The 24,179-nt window shown below is 40.5% G+C and overlaps 1 protein-coding gene across 6 annotated transcripts in view; it reads right to left on the bottom strand.

Moving 5' to 3' along the window:
• CDC42 (cell division cycle 42) overlaps nucleotides 1-24,179 on the bottom strand; it is a 44,339-nt gene that overhangs the window by 7,528 nt on the left and 12,632 nt on the right. For 4 of the 6 annotated variants that reach the window (XM_002715991.6, XM_089299208.1, XM_089299207.1 and 1 more), the window contains exons 2-4: nucleotides 8,660-8,813; nucleotides 5,254-5,326; nucleotides 106-215 (exon numbers count right to left, since the gene is read on the bottom strand). In XM_002715991.6, coding sequence (XP_002716037.1) covers nucleotides 106-215; nucleotides 5,254-5,326; nucleotides 8,660-8,764 — 288 coding nt within the window. In that variant the 5' untranslated portion in view covers nucleotides 8,765-8,813. Of the gene's footprint in view, nucleotides 1-105; nucleotides 216-5,253; nucleotides 5,327-8,659; nucleotides 8,814-22,450; nucleotides 22,490-24,179 lie in introns of all 6 variants that reach the window. The other 2 variants (XM_070079123.2, XM_070079125.2) reach the window with 1 other exon arrangement.

Genomic DNA, 24,179 nt, shown 5'->3' on the forward strand with positions numbered 1-24,179 from the left:
GAAAAATACACCTTCATTAATCCACAAGTCTCTAAAGCTATCTGCAACAGGTCAATAGCAATTCTGTGATAGCCTTTCTCAGTGAATGGTATCTGATCAACTTACCTTTTCTTTCACATTTTCAAATGAGGATGGAGAAACCACTGAAAAACACACTAAAAATACATCTGTTTGTGGATAACTCAGCGGCCGTAATCTATCATAATCCTCTTGCCCTAGAAAAAAAGTTGGAGAAGTCAGCAACTAACTCTTGGTGTTCTCACAGTATTAAAACCACAAATCAGTCAACTGATCAAGTATGCAACTTAATAGCATTCAGATAATTAGCCAGAAAGCAACTTATCTGATGAAACATTTGGCTGTGTAATATAATATTTGGGCAATATTCTCACTTGGCTAATTCCTTTTATTATCAAGAACTCAGACAGCAACCAACTTCCTATTAAATTATTTGCTTTCATTACCAGTTTGCAGTTTTCAATTTTTGTGCCCGTTAGTGACCTAACAATAGTTCACAACAATAAACTGCTACAGAAACAGTTAAAAATCCATCCTAGTCAGATCCAGCTAAGAAACAATCACAGTGTAGCCATCTAAAGGGAACTGCTATCAAAGTTATTGTACATCATGACCACCAAAGCAGGCTACATGTTTAGTTTCTGCGTGCATTTCAGACCAATATCCGAAGCAGAGCCCAGGAGGAAAAAAAAAATCTATGGCAAAAATCAATGGATACTCAAAAGAAATAAAATACATAGGAATTAACCAAGGGGGTATAACATCTGAAATACAAAGAAAATTATAAAACATTGCTAAAAGAAACTAATGACATAAAAAAAGGGGAAATGTTCATGGACTAGAAGGCTTAACATTGTTAACCACTTAAAGCACCTTACAGATTTAATCCAAACCCTATCAAAATCCCTTTTTTTTTTTTTTTGCAGAAACAAAAAACTCATTCTAGAATTCACATGGAATCTCAAGGACTCCGAAGTAGTAAAAACAATCTTTTTTAAATACAGATGTTTTAATTTATTTGAAAAACAGAGTACAGAGAGGGACACAGAGAGATCTTCTATCCTCTGGTTCACTCCCCTGATGCCCACAACAGCCAGGGCTGGCCAGGCTAAATCCAGCAACTCCATCCAGGTTTCCTACATGGCTCAAGCACTTCAGCCATCATCTGATGCTTTCCAGGTAGTTTAGCAGGGAGATGGATTGGAAGTGGAACAGCCAAGACTCAAACCAGCACTCAGATATATGTATATATGCATATATATGTATATGTATATATGTATACCAAGAAGTAGCTTAACCCACTATGCCACAACATTGTGCCAGTTAAAACAATCTTTAAAAAAAAAAACAGAGGGACCCACACTTCCTGATTTCAAAACCTACTATATAAGGCTACAGCAGTCAAAACAGTGTGGTGCTGGCATAAGGTAGACATACAAGGGTCTACTTCAAAAAGTTTGTGAAAAAAATGAAACTAAAGTTTATTATGCTCTAAAAATTTTAACTCACATATTTCTTCATAACACATAATTTTCCACACAATATTTGAAGCCCATGAAACTTTTTGGACTTGATGGTCATACAGACCAAAGTAGAGCATGGAACCTATGAACAAATCCTCACATATACCACCACATTACATGTGACAAAGGAGCAAAGACCATTCAGTGATGAAAGGACAATCTTTTCAAAAAATAGTGCTGGGAAAGCTGAATAGCCAAATGCAAAAAAAAAAAAAAAAAAAGTTGAACCCTTACCTAACACTATACATAAAAATTAACTCAAAAATGGATCAAGGGGCCAGCGCTGTGGCTCAGCAGGTTAAGCCATCACCTGCAGTGCTGGCATCCCAAATGGGCACCAGTTCAAGTCTCAGTTGCTCCACTTCTGATCCAGCTCTCTGCTATGGCCTGGGAAAGCAGTGGAAGATGGCCCAAATCCTTGGGCCCCTGCATCCACGTGGGAGACCTGGAAGAAGCTCCTGGCTTCGGATGGGCGCAGCTCCGGCCGTTGCAGCCATCTGGGGAGTGAACCAGCGAATGGAAGACCGATCTCTCTCTCTCTCTCTCTCCAATACTGCCTCTCAAATAAGTAAATAAATCTTTTTTTAAAAAAGGATCAAATACCTAAATGTAAGAACTAAAACTAAAAAAACTATCAGAAAACATAAGGGAAAAGTTCATGTTACTGGATTTAGCAATGATTTGTTTCCAGTGTAACACAGGTAACCAAAGATAAAACAGACAACTTAAGACTTCACAAAAATTTAAAAATGTATGTTCCAGAGTATCAATGTAGTAAAAAGGTAGTCTACAGAATGTTTTTACAGACTTGCTTATCATCTCTCTGATAAGGGATTAATATTTAGACTCTACAAGAATTCTAAAACTCAATCAAAGAGCAGGCATCGTGGCACAGTAGGTTGGGCCACCACTTGGAATGTCTGCATCCCACACGGAGGCATCAGTTTGATTTCAAGGTCCTCTGCTTCTGATCCAGCTCCCTGCAAGTATGCCTGGGAGACTGCAAATGATGGCTCAGGTATTTAGGTTCCTGCCACCTGCATGGGAGACCCAGATGGTCTGGGTTCCTGGTTCCTGGCTTCAGCCCAGGCTGTTGCAGCTACTGGAGATGTGAACCAACAGATGGAGGATCTCTCCATGTCACTCTACCTTTCAAATAAATAAATATATTATAAAAGGAAAAACAAAAACAAAAACAAAACCCAATTTGAAAATGAGTAAAGGACTTGAATAAACATTTCTCCAAAGGTGATACACATTATCATTTTTAGGGTTTTTTTAGGGGGGCTCAGTTTGATACGTAAGCACATGAAAAGATGTTCAACATCACTAATAACTAATCATAGGAATATGCAAGTTAAAATTATCCCCAAGATGTCACCTCACACTCATTAGGATAGCTATCATCCAAAGGACAGAAAAAAACAAGGGTTGGCAAATATGTGGAGAAATTGAACCCTTGTGCTTCAGTGGTAGGAATGTAAAATGGTACCGTCACTGTAGAAAACAGTATGAAAAGTTAAAAACAGAACTCCCACATGATTAGCAACCCCACTTCTGGGCATATATCCCAACAACCTGAAAGCAGGGACTCAAACAGCTCCTAGCAGCATTATTCACACTAGCAGTTCACAGTATGGACATTCGTAATGGCTTAAAAGTGGAAACCAACCATCTGTCAATTTGTAAGAAAAAACTGTGACGTAATCACAGACTGCAATACTACTTAGTGATAAAATGAAACTACCAAAACATACAGCATGGATGACACTACTATGATGCTAAGTGAAAGGAGTCAGACACAAAAACCTACATATTGTATGATTCTATGCATAGGAAATCTTAGAAAACGAAACTGTGGAAACCCGTAAACCAGATTTGTGGCTGCCTGGGGCCCCATCAACTGAGGGGACGGACTACAAAAGTGGACTAGGGAATTTTACAGAGTGACAAAGATGTTTCAAACAAGCAGCCTGGTTACAGCAAAGGTGAGCAAAATTCATCAAAACTGAATACGTAAAATGAGCGAATTTTATCATAAAGATTTAAAAATAATTGATTAAAAATGTAAAGGCTTACCAAAAAATAAGCTCTGAAATTTGAAAATAAATGCCAACTCTGGCAAGCATGGTGAAAATTCTTTCAACTCCTCAGCCCTTCTGTTACGTGTGGTAAGCAACAACCCCACACACTGACACAGTGCTTGATATGCTGTGTGCTCAGGGAGCGTGGAGCTACCACAAAAAGCAGAGTGGCTGTAGAGAACAAACTACACCAACTTGCCAGAAAAAGGCTAAAACTACAAAGATTGTACTGAGGTTTGACAGCACTGAGCCTAATGGTAGATCGGAGGGAGCACTGGCTATTAAGAGATATAAGCACTTTGAACTGGGAGGAGATAAGAAAAAGGGCAAAAAAGCTCAGTTCTTCATCTTCTGTTTTATTATAAAGATAATAAAATCTTGAGGTTAGTGTTAATAAATTGTTTTATTAATTTTCAACCACAAGCAGTCATAAATTATTTTTTCTCTACATGTAGATTGCCTCCAATGGTACACAGAAACACAGGTTGAGAGAAAATCCCTCACTTATCACAAGATTATGGGTTATAATTTTTTTTTTTTTTTTTTTTGGACAGGCAGAGTGGACAGTGAGAGAGAGAGACAGAGAGAAAGGTCTTCCCTTTGCCATTGGCTCACCCCCCAATGGCCGCCACAGCCGGCGCATCGCACTGATCCAAAGCCAGGAGCCAGGTGCTTCTCCTGGTCTCCCTTGCGGGTGCAGGGCCCAAGGACTTGAGCCATCCTCCACTGCAATCCCGGGCAATAGCAGAGTGCTGGCCTGGAAGTGGGGCAACCAGGACAGAATCCGGTGCCCAGACCGGGACTAGAACCTGGGTGCCGGCACCACAGTTGGAGGACTAACCTATTGAGCCACAGCACCGGCCAAGGGTTATAATATTTTAAGAGTGAATCAATATCTAGTCACAATTGGACATTTGTCATCAACTATTCAAATTATAATAACAAATTACTAGAGCTGGTGTTGTGGTGTAGCACATAAAGTTGCTGTCTGAGACGCCAGTATCTAATACAGGCACCATTCCTGTCCCAGCTGCGCCACTTCTTATCCAACTCCCTGCTAATGGCCTGGGAAAAGCAGCAGAGAATGGCCCAAGTGCTCGGGCCCCTACAGCCACATAGGAGACCTGGAAGAAGCTCCTGGCTTCAGACTGGCCCAGCTGCTGCAGTTGTGGCCGTTTGGGGAGTGAACCAGTGAAGGAAAGATCTATCTCTCCCTCTCTCTGTAATTCTGCCTCAAAAAAATCTTTAAAAAAAAAAAAATTACTTTCTTCTTCAATATACCTAATTCTCAGTGTTAGTCTTTCCCCAACTACTAACATAGTCCCCAATTCTCTGCAAGATGCATACATCAGCTTTTTATTAAATCAAAGACAAGACTGTCTAATACACAGTGTTCTCATTCCACTGCTTTCTTCTACTACATCATCCACCCAGGGTACCCCAAACTCCTACCAGCCATCCCATCTGATACTACTCCTTGATCAAGCATCAGTCATCATTATACTCATTTCTGCTCACTAAGGGCAGGTGGTTCACCAATATGCTGGTTTCCTAAAATGTACAAAAATGACAACCAACAACTACTAAAGTTAGACATCAAAGTATTATAAGAGATATTAAGTTTGCACCTGCAGTATCAAAAAGTCCAAGAGTATATGGCTCTCCACCAATCATAACTGTGACTGCATAGTTGTCAAAAACCTAAAAACAAAAAAGAATACGACATTGTTAGCGTACAAGGGGAGGGTCAAAGTGGGACAGGACAGCTCTTAAGCTAAGGTTACAGTTTCCTTCCTGAGACTTAATCTTCCCTTAGCCCATGTTCCTTATACAACTAGCCTTGCCGACTAAGCTCTTGCATGAGCTGAATGGTTCATAGAGCAGTGGCAGAGGATGTCTTCTGGGATAGCTGCACTATCCCAGCAGCTGCATAAAGAGACACGAAGACTGAAAGGTGTCACAGCAGCAGTGTTCTGGCTACACAACATGATCCTGTTTGACTGAAACTTTGCGGACAACGGTGTATCTCAATGAACAATATGATTTCTAGGCAACTTTCTTCTTAGGCCATTTATTTTAAATTTAGAATTAATATCTCCTTGATCTATGACCATCTCTTTTCCAGATAACAGCCTTGTTACAAACAAGCCCATCTGGGAGAAAAAGTTCTCTCAAAGTACTCACGGAAAGTGTCCAGGAAAAGGCTGGTAGATTATTTGTTGGGGATTTCAAGAATAAAATTCATGTTATTGGGTACAAACCACATGACCTAAGATATCTACTCCGCCGAGATGCCTCATTTATAAATAGATCATTTAGTCCTTTAAAAAACTCTATCTACTAATTTTGGTTATACTAAGTTTGTGAAAATGAGAGGTAATGGTGCTAATGGGAAAAGAGCCAAAACTAATTTATGGGCTCCTTTGAAAAATTTTAATTGAAAAACAATGCTTTCACATACAAATGTAGCTGTTGATTTACAGCAAAGTTTTTAAATTTAAAATCAAAATTAAGGACTGGTGTTCTGGCAGAGCGAGTTAAGCCCAGTCTGCAAGTCCAGCATCCACATGAGCACTGATTCAAGTCCTGGCCTGCTTCACTTCTGATCCAGTTTCCTGCTAACGCACCTGGGAAAGAAGCAGAAAATGGCCCAACTGTTTGAAAACCCTGCCACCCACACTGGAGACTCCTGGTATCCATCTGGCCCAGCCCTGGCTATTATGGCCATTTGGGGAGTGAACCAGCACATGGAAGATCTATCTCTAATTCTGCTTTCAAACAAATTAATAAATCCTTTTTAAAAAGAAATAAAATTTAAATTAATTAATTAAAAAAAATTTTAAGGCGCTGGCGCTGTGGCATAGTGGGTAAAGATGCTGCCTGCAGTGCCAGCATCCCATATGGGCGCCAGTTCGAGTCCCAGCTATTCCACTTCCGATCCAGCTCTCTGTTGTGGCCTGGGAAAGCAGTGGAAGATGGCCCAAGTCCTTGAGCCTCTGCACCCAGGTGGGAGATCTGAAGAAGCTCCTGGCTCCCAGCTTTGGATCAGCATAGTTCCAGCCATTGTGGCCAACTGGGGAGTGACCCAGCGGATGGAAGACCTTCCCCCCACCCCTTGCTCTCTCTGCCTCTCCTTCTCTGTGTTAACTCTTTCAAGTGAATGGATAAATCTTTTAAAAAAATTTTTTTAAGAAAAGCAATGCTTTTTAATCAGGAGGATGTTATATATTGAAAGCAGCCTCACTTAATCTTCTGGCTATGTAATATAATTTTCTGGTTCCCATTATACTGAGTTGTTTAGAAGATCAATTAAGTTAGATGTAAAGGAAAGCGGAAACAAGGGCAAGAGGGAGATGGTAAGGAAGTCAGAAAACTATAAAGGTTATTTCATTTAAGACACACTTAAGATACTCAAATAGCCCTTCTTTAAAGGGTTATTTACATACAAGGCTGGGCTAACAAACAGAAACCCTGCCTTTCATTCTAGACTCTACCTACACCAGTGTGTTTGATTACTTAGACTTCTAAGTCTCATCCCTAAATTGGCCTGAATTTCCTAACCCAGAAGAGATGGATAAGATGGTACGTATGATCCCTTCTAGCTCTGAATTTCTATCAGTCTAAAAGTGGCAGCTCCCAGCTCATAAATGGATACAAATAAGCACCACAATCTCATAACAACTTATATAAACAATGAGAACATTTTTTGTGCTTTATTGTCATTGATTTACCTAAATAGGCTCAGTTTAAATTTTATCCCACCACTACTCTTCCTCCCACTCTACCCCTTTTCTGGAGATCCACATACAAACACAAATATGAAGCACCCACAAGTCCACCTTAAATATCACCAAATAATCAGTCATAAAATAAGACTCTGAATAACGCTGAGTAAATACCTTCATGGAGACTGAAATACAAAATCCTGACAGTTGTCCTTATTTGAAACAAGACCCATACATCTCTAAAAGTCCCTTGCAACTTTAAAAGGTCTTCCATTTATACTGTCCTCATATGGAACAGTTCAAAAATAAGACTTTTGAGTTTAATTATACTTTCCAATTCTCTTCCTCAAAGAAATTTTGTCTTCTCTTCTCCTATTTCCTTGGCCTAACTCACTACCTGCCCTGGAACTTTATAGAGCCTATCAATCCCAACAGAATGCAATCACCAAACCTTAAACCTGTATTTACCTTCCTAATAACGCTCAAGTCTCTGAACATTAACCTCAAGTACCCAATCATTTTCTCCCTTTTCACTTCCAAAGAATACCAGTTGCACATTAATTACATACGAGTCTTTCAAAACATTTAAACCTGCCAGAGGTGGAGGCCAAGACAGGCTAACTCCAACTGGCCTCTACTCATTCAAGGAACAAGTATGTTTAACACAATTATACCATTGGATGGGTCAAGCAATTTGGGACAAACACTAGATTCCCAAATAATCTTTCACAGATAGGTGTTACTCTAAGTAACTCATCTATCACTTCAGTATCTTCATTATCCCTCCCTCTATCCTTCAGGGGAGCTGATAATAAAGTAACTGTCAGGGAAGATTCCCAAAGTTTTCTGTTGGTATTCTCGCAACAAAACAGGTCTTCTCTAGGAACCAGCGTGATGCTCCATTGCTGCTCAGAGAACAGCTCTACAGAGATTATTTTCTTTGAAATTACAGAACCCCAAATGCATCCCAGGAGACCTTCAAGTGCTGGTCATTTATTGGCCAAGATATCAAAAGAAATCTCATTCCAAGACATAGGGCATATGTCTCTAAACTGACACCACCACTGGTCAGAATCCTGTCTATGGAGTTTGCCTCCCAAAATTTCTTGCAAACCCTTATATCACCCCTTCCAACTTTCCACTGATTTTTCTGCTAATTTTAAAGTGTATATAATTTACTCATGAGAAGTTAAGCTCTTTAAAAATAGGAAACAAGGTAGACAACAGAAAAATTTCAGCAGAGAAAGCATTGTCAAAAGGTATCAAATTATAATACATTTCATTAACAGATGGAAGCCTTTATACTCACAGTCGGCACATACTCAGATGGAAATTTGTTTGTTGTGTAGGAAATCAGGAGACATGTTTTACCAACAGCACCATCGCCCACAACAACGCACTTAATCGTCTGCATTGCTGAAATAGTTTTGTATCCACTTTAAGTATTCAAACTTGATGATGACCTAGAAAAAGATTTAAATATTTGTTTTATTTATACTTACATATTTTTTCCCTCAAATGGCAAAAATCTCTTCACAGAAAGAACAGAGCTAGCACAACTACCACGACTGAAGGACTCTAAAGGGGGAAATAATGACTTACTCAAAGTCATAGTAACAACAGTCGATTTTCTAAGTTTCTGATCCTGGATTGCTTCAATTTCTCTCTCTCTCTCTTTAAGAAGCAGGAGAGACAGAGCACCTAACATTCGTTGACTTCCTAAATGCACATAACATCCAGGGCTGGAGTTGGGCCAGTCCAAAGCTGTGAGCCAGGTACTTAATCTAGGTCTCCCAAGTGGGTGGTAAGAATCCAAATACTTGAGTTATCACCTGCCGCCTCCCAAGGTGAACATTAGCAGGAAGCTAGAATAAGGAGCAGAGCCAAGATTCAAACCCAGGCACTCCAATATAGTATGTGACTATCTTAACTGCTAGGCGAAATGCCTGCTCCCATATTTTTTTTCAGACTCAAAGAAAAGGGCTGTATCCGAAAGAATCCTATGTAATATGCCAATTATTGTGTGAAATATTTCCTCCAGTGTGTGCACACACATGCATTTGTATACATGTATGTGAATTGGACCACAATGCAAAGGCCATTTCCTTAATGAATGGCTCTTTACCCAGCCTGGGAGTTACACTCAGGCTATAACCAACAAGCAGCAGAAACCAGTCTCCCCAGTTACCCCTACTCCATCCCAAGTATTCTACTAATATAACATTAGAGGTTAAAGGTCCTGATCCCTTAACTAAACCAAACCTGTTCTCAAACAGTAACTCTTCTGAAACAAAAAGCAGCAAGCACGTACATAGTACTTACCAAGTACATTTACTGCTCTAAACACATTACATACACTGACACATTTCATCTTTCCAACAACCTTAAGAGGTAGGTGCTGTATCACCCCTATTTTATAGGTAAGGAAGTGAGGCTCAGTGATATCAAATAACTAGGGCAAGGTTAATCAGCCAATAAATGATAAAACTGGAATTTAAACCCCAGCAGCCTGATCTCAGACTCTCTGCTCTTAAACATTACACTCTACATCCTTTCTTGGGAAGTGACATGATAATGGAGTGAGCCAAGTATATACCTATGAATTGCCAGCAATACAAAGAAGAAGGCAGAAATAAAGGGGGGAAGAAATAAAGTTAACGACCACTTCCTGTTTGTTCATTCTGCAGGCTGAAGTTTAGACAGGGGAGGCAAGAAGAGAACTTCAGCAAGATAGACTCTGCTCTTCCTCTTTCTATTTCCCCATAAACCTTCCACTGCTTCGGCCTCCCAACCTGACAGCTCAGCAAGTGTTGAAAACCAATTGTGGGTCCTCTGTTCAGAGCTAGGGTTTGAGTCAGATAGGCTCTACCACACTCCAACTTTAATGACTTTGGGCAAGTTAGTTAACATTCCATGGTTCAGTTTTCTCTTCTCTAAACAGGAGATGCTGGTAGGACCTTCCTGATAGGGTAAAATGATTGAATAAGATAATACACATGAAGAACTTCAACTGTGCCCGGCACACAGTTAATGCTTACTACATATACATGTTAGCTAGTTGTCTCAAATGAGTACAAGCACCTTGAAATCAATGAAAGCAGTTTGAAAACAGCAACAATTCCAAACCACTTAGGAACATACAAAAATTTATTATTTCCAAAGTATAGTACTCATTGTTCTTATTAAAAATACAGCTAAATTTATAACCACCATTACAAAGGTAGTTATTTTAGAGTCAAGTTCCAACTATTCTGCAAAGTGTTTGTAATAATTTAATCATCAGTTATTTCATGCATTAAAATGTCACCAAGAGGATGGTGCTGTGGCATAGTGGGTAAAGCCATGCCACCTGCAGTGCCAGCATCTCATATGAGCACTAGTTCGAGTCCCGGCTTTTCCTCTTCCGATCCAGCTCTCTGCTGTGGCCTGGGAAAGTAGTGGAAGACGGCCCATGTCCTTGGGCCCCTGCACCCACGTGGGAGACCTGGAAGAAGCTCATGGCTCCTGGCTCCGGATGGGCGCAGCTCCGGCCGTTGCAGCCAATTGGGGAGTGAACCAGCAGATGGAAGACCTCTCTCTCTGTATCCTCTCTCCGTGTAACTCTTTCAAATAAATAAATAAATCTTTAAAAAAAAAGTATCTTCCATTTAAAAAAAAAAAAGTCACCAAATGACCCACAGATTGGGGTGAGTACAGGTGGGGCAACTAGGGGACAGACTTTATTTCACAATGCCCATGTCAGCTTCAAGAAACTAGCCACACATGTGTATATATCATATGTTAATTTCCTATTGAACCATGGAAAATCACTGTGACAGGAACAGAGCTACATAGCACTAATTATCATTTTGCTATCTAGAATGGGAAGAAAAGTAGTTCTGCTCAAATAATTAAATATATCCATCTTTAAAAGGGAAATTAATTTGCTCCATAACTTAGAATTGAGGTTGGGCAATTTACAGCATAAAAATTACTCTTGGGGCTGGTGTTGTGTCATTAACAGGTTAGCCACCATTTGCAATGCCAGCATCCCATATACGTGCCAGTTGGAGGCCCAGTTACTCCACTTACAATCCAGCTCCCCGCTAATGTGCCTGGGAAAGCAGAAGAACATAGTCCAAATACTTGGGCCCCTGCCACCCTTGTGGGAGACCTGAAAGAAGTTCTTGGCTCCTGGCTTTGAGCTGGCCCAATGCGGCCATTTGGGAAGTGATCAAGCAGATGGAAGATATCTCTCTGTGTCTCTTCCTCTCTCCCTCTCTCTCATTGTAACTCTGGCTTTCAAAAAAATAACATTCTCTAGTTCTATCATATTGCTGAAAATGACAATTTCATTCTTTTTTTTATAGTTGAAAAATATTCCGTTGCATACATACTTGTATGTCCCATTTTCTTATTATGGTAAACAAAGAGACAAGTATCTGTTCTCACTCACGTGTGGAGCTAAAAACCTGATCTCCCAGAAGAAGAGCTACCAGAGCATGCAGGGTGGGGAAGTATGGAGAGATGATTAATATGTACAGGGATACAGCTGAGTAGGAGTGATTCACTCTAAAGTTCTGCAACACAGTAGGGTAACTACAGTTGACAAGAATTAACTGTGTATTTCAAAATAGCTAGCAGAGAAGATTTTTTAATGTTCCCAATAAAGCAATAATAAATGTGTAAGGTAAGAGATACATCAATCACACTGGGCTGATCATTGCAGGCTGATGCACATATCAAAATGCTACATTGTACTCTACAAATGTACAATTGCTATGTATTAAAAATAAAAAACACAGGAGGCCTGTGTTGTGGCCTAGAAGCTTAAGCCACCTCTGGCACTACTGGTGTCCCATGTTGGAGTGCTGGTTTTGAATCCCTGGTGCTCTGCTTCCTATCCAGCTTCCTTCTTATGTGTCTGGGAAAACGGGAATATGATCCAAGAACTTGGGCCTGCCATCCACATGGCTCAACCCTGGCTATCACAGCCATTTGGGGAGTAAACCAGGAGATATAAGATGCTTCTCAATCTCCAACTGGCCCCACTTTTTCTCTTCCTCTTTCAGATAAATAAATAAATCTTTTTAAAAACAATAAAATTGAAAAAAAAGTAGGGGCAAGCAACTGGCTTAGCAGTAAGTTGCCATCTGGCCCAGAGGTTGAGAGGCCAACTGGAACACCCGTGTCCTTTATCAGGGTGCCTGCCACCAACTCCTGACTCTAGCTTCCTGCTATTGCAGACCCTGGGAAGCAGCAGAGAAGGCTCAAGTAACTGGGTTGCTGTGATCCATATGGGAGACCCAGACTGAATTATATGACTCCCAGCTTCCATCTCGGCCCAGCCTCAACCATCCCAGGCAAACTAAGAGTGAACCACCAAATGAGTGCTCTCTCCCTTTGTTTCTTTGCCTCTCAAATAAACAAATAAATATGTATGTATTTAAAATAAAGATGAGCTCTGAAAAAAAATTCTGCTGATCATAGGAAAACAAAATTACGAGGTAAGGTCAGGTCACTTCCACGTTCCTTCCCAATATCTATCCCTCCACTAGACAGCCATATCAATATGAGTATCTTCCAGATTCTTAACACTCTAGGGGTTCAAGTACTTTAGATAACCCTAGAGTTAAAGCTCCTGAAATTCTGTAGAGCTCACAAGGTATAGCTTCGGAGTCTGGTTATTAAACCCACTTCTTTACTGTCATTATCATTGGCTGGCTCCCAACTAAACTCACCAAAGACAACCCCTGGAAAAAGGATTTGTATGCAGGTAGGGGAGGCTCCCAGCTACAGATGCCCTATTTTCCCATGCCCCATAATTCATTCGACGAAAAAAGAGACTTGTAATACATGAAATGATTTATGAAGTCTTTGTTAATATGTATGTTTTGCCAAAAAAAAAAGTTTTCGCAGTCACATTATTATGCATCTTATAAAACTATGTCACATACTAAAAACATGGGCAGGAGCTATAACACAGTGGGTTAAGCCAGCATTTGTGATGTCTGCATCCCACTGTCAGATAATGGGTTCAAGTCTCACCTGCTCCACTTTCAATCCACCTCCCTGCTAATGAGCCTGGGAAGGCAGAAGATGGTACAAGTGCTTGGGCCCCTGACACCCACATGGGAGAGCTGGGTGGAGTTCCTGGCTCCTAGCTTTATCCTGGTCCAGTTCTGGATGTTCTGTTGCAACCATATGGGGGGGTGAAAAGTAGATGGAAGATATATCTCTATCTCTATCTCTCTCTCTCCCCCTTGCCTCCTTACCGCCCTCTGATGCTCTGCCTAGCAAATAGGTAAATCTTTTTTTTAAAGCATGAACAAAAAATATTACGAATAAAAGGCAGATCAATTTTTTGGTAATCCACTACATGGTAATATTTGTTCTCTGTCCCCTGTTCCTAATACATAGTTTCTAAAAATTTTCTGAGCAGTAGGAGCTTTTTTGTGATTCACAAAATCATACCTGGATTTATATTAATAAAATGACTTCGGAAAAGGCCAAGTGATTATAGAGGATCTTAACTGTCAGCCCCACCCACCAAACTCCAGGGAGGGAAAGGGGCTGGAAACTGAGTCTTATGATAAGGAATATGGAATTTCCAGTTGGTAAACATACTGTAGTGCCTGGGAGGTGACAGCTCAGAGACAGCAAGGAAGCTACCCCCCTACAGTTCTGTGTATCTCTTACACGCAGCTGTTCTTGAGTTGCAGCCTTTATAATAAAGGAATAAATGTAAGTGAACATTATCCTGATGTCTAGTAGGTGTTCTAGCTGATTACTGAAGCTGAGGAGGGCCATGAGAATCACCAAGTTTGTAGGAGACTGAGCAGAGGTGTGGTGCCCCAGGCACCAGTTTTCCGCTAGTGCTTGGAGGCAGGGAGGGCAGTCTTGTGGGACTGGGCCCCTTCAGCTGTGGGGTGAGTGTCAGAACTGAACTGACAGAAAGACACCAGATTCACATTAATCCAAACTATACCATTTAAAACTAAAGCTATTTTCAACTGAAATAAATATCCCCCAAAGTAATCCAAGTTTCTACTTAGGAAAGAGGAGGCACCCTTGAAATCACCAGAATGACCCAATTTCACAAGGCTTCCTTCCCAATCCAGTGGAGTCTCTACTCTGACCGTGAGACTGGGGAGGCTGAGTACAATCAGAACAACTGTCTCTCCTATCAAACTCAGTTACTTCAGAGCAGTGGTAAAGAACCTTTTTTCTGCCGATTTCTGCCATTTGGATATTTAGAACATCATTCAAGGGCCATACAAAATTACTAAATTAAAAATTACCTTACCAGTGCCAGAGCACCCATATGGCCTGAGGGCTGGACATTCCCCACCCTTGCTTTAGAGAATGCAGTTACAGAATGCTATCAAGTTATAGTAGTATAAAATAAGGCAAAAATTTTTAAACATCTGGCCCTGTGATTAAATAATCCAAAGTACTACTCAAACTACAAAGACGTTCTTCATGTAACTATTCACTTGCATACAAGTGTCTCTCCACAGTGTCTTGTCAGAAAACAAAAAGCATACAGCTGGCCTTGTATGTTCAACTGAGAATACAGTATTACTCAGCAGGCTGATCCCAAAACTCCTATACAGCTCGACTGCAGGCACCTCTGTCCCCCCAAACAAACAATACATTCAGAGGTGTGTTTGGCACCCTAAATGTTCAGCTTCAAACAAAATTTAAGACAATAGAACTGGATGAGTTCACCCAACATTATTCAAAAGAACCAAATTAATGAAATTCTTTTTTTAATGAATGAAAATTCTCTAACGAACTAACTTAACCCTATTATTTTACAGATAACAAAATTCTAGTCCAAACACAAGGACTTGCGCAAAGCCACAGTTGGTGCTGACATATCCCGACATTCCTTTAGCCCTGGCCAATTGGGAGTAAACGAGCGGATGGAATATCGATCGATCGATCAATTAATCTCTCTCTCTCTGTGTAACTCCACCTTTCAAATAAATAAATTTTGAAAATTTAAGTTTTACATATAAGTAAGTAACAATTAAATAGTTTCTCAGTATATAATTATTTGAGTAGATTCTAGGTAATGATATCCAGTCTCAAATATTCATTATGTCGATTTTTTCATTATATGAGATATTCCTGAAATAATATTAAATGCTTTTCCATCTTCTCCCACTTACTTCTACATCCACCAGCATATCTCTAGGAACTGTTGTTTCAATTTGTTTATGCTGCATTTTCTACGAGTCTATACTTCCAAGAAAGAAATTAACAAAGGCTAGAAATCCACTATCAAGAAGGGTAGTAGAGGGGCTGGCATTGTGGCATAGCAGGTAAAGCCGCCACCTGCAGTGCCGATATCCCATGTGGCTGCCTGTTCAAGTTTCACTTGCTCCATTTCCAATCCAGCTCTCTGCTACGGCCTGGGAAAGTAGTGGAAGATGGCCCAAGTCCTCGGGCCCTTGCACCTGAGTAGGAGACCCAGAGGAAACTCTGGCTCCTGGCTTTCTATCGGACCTGCTTGGCCATTGAAGCCATCTGGGGAATGAACCAGCAGATGCAAAACCTCTCTCTGCCTCTGCCTCTCTGTAACTCTGTCTTTAAGATAAATAAATAAATGAATGAATAATAAATTAATTAATTAATTTTTTTTAAAAAAGTAAGAAAGGTAGTAGAGGGGCCAGCATTGTGGTGTACGGGCTAGGCCACCACCTGCAGTGCTGGCAACCCATATGGGCACAGGTTTGAGTCCCAGATGCTCCACTTTCGATCCAGCTCTCCACTATGGCCTGGGAAGACAGTGGAGGATGGCCCAAGTCCTTGGGCCCCTGCGCCCACATGGGAGACCCAGAAGAAGCTCCTGGCTCCTGACTTTAGATCGGCCCAGCTCCAGCTATTGTGGCTATTTGGGAGTGAACCAGTGGATAGAAGATGTATCTCTCTCGCTCTCTCTGACTCTCTGTAACTCTGCCTTTCAAATAAATAAATAAATCTTTAAAAAGAAAAGTAGTAGAAAAGTAGTTTGTCATAATAAGCATATAAAGATAACCGAGAAACAACTGCAAACTACAAAGAAAGAATAAAGAAACAATTCTTAGCTTGTTCTGCTTTAATTTAGCAAGGCTAACAAAATTTAACTTTTTAAAACAACCAAACTTTATTATTTTCTATCCTTAAATAGCTATAAATAACTCTGCTTTCCCTAAAAAGTCCATTTATTCATTGCCAGTATCAAATCACTACAGAGACTTAAAGGACAAAATCTCCAGGTTACATGGCAGAGAGCCCTGTTGCTGCCTATTCTATTATAAGTGAATATATGGAAAATCAGTAGGTATTTTACCAAAATAGTCAAAGCAATCAGAGAGACAGAATGAGGCAAAAATGAAAGTAGTAACAGCTATACTACATCTTTGCTTTTAATTCACTTGAGAGGCAGACAGAATTTCCATCTGCTGGTTCCCAAAAACAATTACTTGGGGCATCACTGCTGGCTCCCAGGAAGCTGGAGTCAAGAGCTAGAGCTGGGTGTCAGACCCAGGTGCTCCAAACTGGGACACAGAGACCTGATCCCACTACAGCTTTTGATATTGAGAAAGATACTGGGATTTTTCCCCTCTCTCTCTTACAGGTACTTTTCAAATCTAGTAATAGGGGCCGGTGCTGTGGCAAAGCAGGTAAAGCCACTGCCTATAGTGCCTGCATCCCATATGGGCACCAGTTTCAGTTCCGGCAGCTCCAATTCCAATCCAGCTCTTTGCTATGGCCTAGGAAAGCAGTGGGAGATGGCTCAGGTCCTTGGACCCCTGCACCTGTATAGGAGACCTGGAAGAAGCTCCCGGCTCCTGGCTTCAGATCAGTGCACCTCCAGCCATTGTGGCAAATTAGGGAGTGAACGAGAGGATGGAAGACCTCTCTCTCTCTCTCTCTCTTTCTGCCTTTCCTTCTCTCTCTGTGTAACTCTTTCAAATAAATAAATATTTTTTTAAAATTTACATAACAAAAATATCTTTGGGTTTTTAGTAAAGAGATACCATGTAGAATTTTTAAAACACATATGTCACACTAAATGTTTGCAAAACCCCTACAATCTCCAACTGCCAATGACGACAGCACCATAAAATGCAAGCGCTGGCTCCCTCTGGAAAAGGATGTTTCCAGCAATGCTAGAAGTCTGTCTGTCGTCTCTGCTGCACTTCCAAATAGGATTTCATTCTGAAGGGTCTGTTCTGATGAGAAGTCTTTACTCTTACTATAATGTAAAGTTGTTCTTCAAACTGGAAAAAACTAAAGGATGCTAGCCAGATGCATTATTTCATACAGTATTTGAAACAAAAATGTTTAAAAACTCAATTAGTAAATATATAAATAAGCTGCATAATTTTAAATCTAATACTTAAGAATACATAATTTGGAAAAACTGAAAGTGTATATGATAACACAAACACAACACTAACAAAGCATCTGAGCAGATGAGAATGGAGGGGCCAGCACTGTGGTGTAGCAGGTAAAGCCACCACCTACAGTGCCAGCAACTCATAAAAGCAGTAGAAGACAGCCCAAGGCATCTGCATGGGAAACCCAGAAGTTGTTTCTGGCTCCTGACTTATGACTGGCCCAGCTCTGGCTGCTGTGGTCATCTAGGGAGTGAATTCGCGGATGGAAGACCTCTTCTCTCTGTGGCTCTGCCTTTCAAATAAATAAATCTTTAGAAAGGGGGTGGGGGGACACAGTAAGGTTCTCAAAATAATCAAGACACGGCACAGCAGGCTGAGCCACCGCCTGTGACGTAAGCGTACCATATCAAGAGTACCAATCTGAGTCCTGGCTGCTCTGCTTCTGATCCCTGATAATGCACCTGGGAAGGCAATAGAAGATGGCCCAAGTACTTGGGTCCCTGCACCCACACAGGATACAGGATGGAGCTCCTGGCTCCTTGCTTCAATTGACCCAGCCTTAACAATTGCAGACATCTGGGAAGTAAAACCAGCAGATGGAAAAATCTCTTTCGCTCACTCTAACTCTGCATTCAAATAAATAAATAAATAAATTTTTAAAAATAATTAAGACAAACATTTATTAATTCACGCCACATTTTTAAAGCACCTACTATGTGCCAAGCATTATCCTATCCACAGTCATTATCCCCCAATGCAGAAACAAAGTTCACATCTTGAGGCAACAATATTGGTGGGCTACACAGACCAAAAAAAAAAAAAAAAAAACAACAACAACAAGTAAATCTCATCCCTTGCATATTCTTCTTCATAACATTACCGATAACTGCCACCCTTACAAGCAATTTTCTCATTCTGGCCTCTTAATGAAGGGCAATATAATAATACTCTTATTACCTACATGCACAAACCTCCCTTCAATTTCATGTAAAAGATCAGGTAACAAAAGAGCATCTGGTTTATTCCAAATCTCAAACCTGAGTTTACTACAGCTCTGAGGTCTAGATAGTCTGGGGAAAACAGGACAGAAATTGCTCAACCAGCTTCTACGATTTAACTTTATCCACGTAGTTATCTGTAATCACTGATACTATTCAAATTATCCAAATGGTGTGGTGCTTATTCAAGACCTATGCCTTTATTCTCTGCCTTAAACCCTGATGGCCCAATCTTCCCACTGACCCTACTTCTATTCTAATTCCCTACACAGGAATCTCTATCAAATACCTGCCTTAACTAGTCTAGCTATTAAATACTGCTCCAGTTATCTAGTCTCTTGTTGTGGTCTAAGTTTTTGTGTTCCCACAAATTCATATATTGAAATTCTCACCTCAGAGTTGAGACCTGTGAGGTAAGTATGTCATAAGGGTTGATCAGGACTAGGGCCCTCATGAAAGAGCCCTCTAAGAGCTCCCCTGCACCTTCTACCATGATACAGTGAGAAGGTGCCATCTACGAACCAGTGAGTAGATCCCTGCCACATCTGCTCTTTGAAGCCCCAGCCTCCAGAACCTGAGAAATCAATGTGTTGGCTACAAGTCACCCAGTCCTGCTATTTTGTTCCAACAGGACAAGGACAACTCCACGGCAAGGCCCTTTTTAGCTCTCCAATCTCCTTTTCTTGTTCTCCTCTCTCCTTCGCTCCCCAGCTCCAAATACACATGCTTGTTCATAAGCTCAAACATGCCAGACTGTGTGCTGCCTTGAGCCCACTACCAATAATACAAGGATTCATCAAAAAGTTCATGAAAAATGGAATTAAATAACTTTAGGGGCTGGTTCTGTGGTGTAATGGGCTAAGCCTCTGCCTGCAGCATCGGCATCCCATAAGGGTGACGGTTCGAGTACCAGCTGCTCCACTTCTGACCAGCTCTCTGCTATGGCCTGGGAAAGCAGTGGAAGATGGCCCAACTCCTTGGGCTCTTGTATCCCAGTAGGAGACCTGGAAGAAGCTCCTGACTCTTGGCTTCAGATGGGCCCAGCTCCAGCTGTTGTGGACATTTGGGGAGTGAAAGAGCAGATGGAAGACCATTATCTGTCTCTCCCTCTGTCTGTAACTCTCTCTCTCAAGTAAATAAATAAATCTTAACATAAATAAATAAATCATAGTTTTATTTTGCTCAAATTTTTTTTGAAATCACATTTATGAGGGATCTTCAAAAAGTTCATGGAAAATATGTGTCATCAGAAAAAAAATGCATGGATTTCAAAAATTTTTGCACCAAAATAAACTTAAAATTAATTCCACTTTCCACACACTTTTGAAATACCCTTATATCCCATTCCATTCCCTTGCTGTTGCTTTCTCATCCTGTAGATCTCAACTCCAGTCACTATCTCCTCAGAAAGTCCTTCCCTGATCACATGAACCAGAGCAACGGCTCCCTCCCTCTTTGCACCCTGTCATATTACCCTGTGTATTTCCTTGACAGTACAGTCATAAGCTATTATTATCCTGTTTGCTTGTTACATTACAGCAAAGGAGACAGATTTAAGAATAAGGAAATCTCCTAAAGGCATCAATTCTGCTGTGTGCCCAGAAACTGGTTATTACCAGCCACACAGTAGGTGCTCACTTACTGCTAAAATGCACCACATATACTTACACGTGTTATTTTTACTTAGATGTGCTTGTGTTTATTCTGATACATTCAAGCTTTCTGTGGAAGAAGTAGGATTATCCTGGACTTTATCTCCTTCCCCAGGCTCCAACTCTAATATAGTAATGAACCATGTATCAGGACAAGAAGAAACAAAATGTTGAAATATTTGTAAAACCTTGTTGACTACTAATAACATTAAGAAAAGCATGAGATTTTTCCAGACAGGCACTTATGGATTCCATGTCAGCTCTAACCCCACCTATGTGACCCAACAAGTTTCTCTACTTCTACACCTTACAGTTCTCATTTACAAGTAACAGAAACTCACACAACTGCTATCATGAGAAATGGGGTCATGGATACAAAGCCACTAGCACACACCAGCTGGCTCAGGGTAAACGCCTAACATAGCACCTTATTCTTCAGCTCCATTAACACTCACAGACACCAAAATTAACAGTATGGTAAAGATCAGAACCACTGCTGCTAAGTGAGAGCGAGTGAAAGCAGCTAAACCCTATAAATAAGAAGGAACTCAGGAAAAGCCTGGCTTCCATGTGACACGGTTATTTGCTAATTTGATCAATCCTGCAGTTTAAACCACATGTGACATTTTGTAGCCAGGGGACTTGCAATGTTACATAAAGGGTGTAACCTATATCTCTTTTAAAAAGAGACAAAGTAACATTACTTAATCATTAACCAAATATTTTTTATAAAGTCTATCTAGGAAGACAGTACAGAATAGTAGCAAACAGCACAAGCTTTCAAGCCAAGTAGCTGTGAAGCACATTATTCCCATTCCTGTGTGATTTGGGGCAGGCTTCTTAACCTCTTTAAACCTTTCTTTCTCCATTTGTAAAACAGAGAAAAAAGCATCCACACCCTAAGTTGTTTGTGAGAACTGAGTTCCTAGCATACAGCACTAAACACTCAAATATGAGCCCTTGCTATCACTGTGAAGGTATCTAGATAAGCAGCCAATTTAGAATCGAGGCAATCTTCTAGAGCAGGTATGTGTTCTAACTCCAAGAAAGTGAAAGCCAATTGTGAATCCCTGAAAACAAAACAAAACGAAAAATACTAACAAAGTATTTCCTAGATGAGACTGAAAATTACAATAAGATTTTGTCTCAAAATATAGGACTTAACACACAGGGAGTGTAGTGTCTAAAATAAAAGCTAAATTGTTGCTTTCAAGAACTATTAGGATTATTAAGAAACAAGCCTTCCAGGTTTAGACAAGTAAGCACCAAAACTTAGCACATACACTCTCTGTCCTGGCAATTCCATTTCCAAGCCTTTCACAAAGCACACAAAGAGGGAAGTTCAAGGATATTCACTGCAGCCTTGCTTGCAGGAGTGAAATGAGATTATCTACATGTGCAGTAACAAGAGGCTAGCAAAAAGGTTACAGCATTAAAGATTACTATACAATTATTAAAGAGAATGATGCGTATTGCACCTTATCAGCTGAACTATCCACCCCAAGACCCCACAAAATTCCTAAGTTCAAGTCCTAACCCCCAGTACTTTCCAAAGTGACTGTGTTTGGAGAATAGACCTTTAAGGAACTAAGGTCATAGGTAGGCTAATCAAGCATGACTGGTGTCCTTAACAAAGAGTGGATTAGGACACAAACAGCTACATAGGGAAGACCACGTGAAGACATCCCAAGTCAGTGATCTACAAGCCCTTCAAAGAAACCAACCCTAAGCTGGCACCACGGCTCAGTAGGCTAATCCTCCACCTAGCGGCGCTGGCACACCGGGTTCTAGTTCCGGTTGGGGCGCCGGATTCTGTCCCGGTTGCCCCTCTTCCAGGCCAGCTCTCTGCTATGGCCCGGGAGTGCAGTGGAGGATGGCCCAAGTGCTTGGGCCCTGCACCCGCATGGGAGACCAGGAGAAGCACCTGGCTCCTGCCTTCGGATCAGTGTGGTGCGCCGGCCACAGCGGCCATTGGAGGGTGAACCAAGAGCAAAGCAAGACCTTTCTCTCTCTCTCTCTCACTGTCCACTCTGCCTGTTGTTAAAAAAAAAAAAAAGAAAGAAAGAAAGAAACCAACCCTGGCGATATCTTCATTGTAGACTTCTAGCCTCCCAAACTGCAAGGAAACAAAACATTAAAATGAAAAAATCTCCAAGAAATATTCAACAATCAAGAAAAACACTAAGGTCTGAGGTCTACAGCTATCAAATCCTGATAAACCACTCTCACCAAAGTCCTTGATCTACTTCATGACCCAGGTAATTCTTTTTAATGCCCTTCACACATTATTTTAAGAGCTATATAAATGCATCAATAATTTCACTGAAGATAATTTATCCCAAAGGAAGAAGACATCTTATCAAGAAAAAATGGAATGCCGTAACATCAAGACAGTTAATGCAACAGAAAAATGGCAAATGATACATCACTGGATGAAATACTATATACCTATTAAAAATAACTATGATGACTACCAACATGGTAATGTAATATTGTTAGAAACATATTAAGTGTTAAATTTTTTCTTGTTGTTCTAAAGGGAAAAAAAAAACAATGCAAAAAGTTCTACAATATTTCTGTTGCTAAGTGTCACTTGAAGAACAAGACTCCAAGTACCTAACAGTCTTATTCAATCAGGTCACAAGTTAGGACCTAAAACATTTATTACAATATGTTCATCGAAGAAACAACTCTATTAACTGTGAAAGTCAGCAGGATACTGAAATGTCCATTACAGCAGTACTCTGGGGAATACAGAAACCCTGCTTTCAAAGCCAGAGACATTTCAGTAATTTACCACATGCCTACTGTACCAAATACCATGCCAGACAGCATAACATGCATCATCGTGTATGTCACTGGTCACAAGCAAAAGAGGCTAACAACAGTAGCCTCAGATTGATACAAATTTATACTGAAAACCATAAGTACCATATTTTTCAAAACAAATATGGGAGACTGGTCCAAAATAAGGTGAGAATGAATCTCTAGTTTCCTGGAGCATCAGGAGAAAAGGCTAACAAGTGGACGAAACCAACAAACTGCATGATCTAAGCCATACAGGCCCTGAAAGCTAGGCAGAGTATTAACTGCAAGTGGATGAGGAACAGCAAGTGTCCGTTTCTTTCATGTTTATGAACAAGTTTTAGAAACACCAATTGTGTCCTGTTTTCCAAGGTGGATGGACTGTCAGAGGGAACCAGATAAAATCAGGGAACTCAGCTAAGAGACTACCAGAGTAATTAAAGACTTAAGTGGGAAATTTTCACTAGAGAAGTAGATGTGCAAATAAAGAATAGGTAATGTGATTGAAAGTGCAGGGTTTAAGAGCAGGGGGTAATTCTGAGGAAGTTCCAGAAATTAGAAGATATGTTTGTACAAGATAGAAGAAATCTTGAGTCAGGCTACATGTGTTCTTATACAAGGTACTTCAAGAGGTTCATGGAAAAACTAAAGTTTTTGGGTGCAAAACAACTGAAAACCATCTATAATTTTTGCATAATGCACAATTTCAGTAATTTTCTGAAGATCTCTCATATGTGCAATGACTTTCCTGTTCATGCTGCTGACCTAACCAGATCGAAGGACAAGTTGTAAGGACAGTGCATTTTCATTTCCATGTAAGATGTGCAACAGGAAAAGCAGGGATACTAATCAAAAAGACAAGACGTGAGTTTATCAGGGGAGAGGAGAGCAGGGGCAGTATGTGTGACAAAAAATAAGAAACAAAACTACATGAAAAAATTATAAAAAGAATGTACAGATCATCATCACCAGCTCCCCAAATAATTTAACTTCTGGTACAT

This window comes from Oryctolagus cuniculus, chromosome 7 (assembly GCF_051225735.1).
Source record: "Oryctolagus cuniculus isolate XC-2025 breed Fujian yellow rabbit chromosome 7, ASM5122573v1, whole genome shotgun sequence".
In the NCBI taxonomy this organism is placed as follows: domain Eukaryota; kingdom Metazoa; phylum Chordata; class Mammalia; order Lagomorpha; family Leporidae; genus Oryctolagus; species Oryctolagus cuniculus.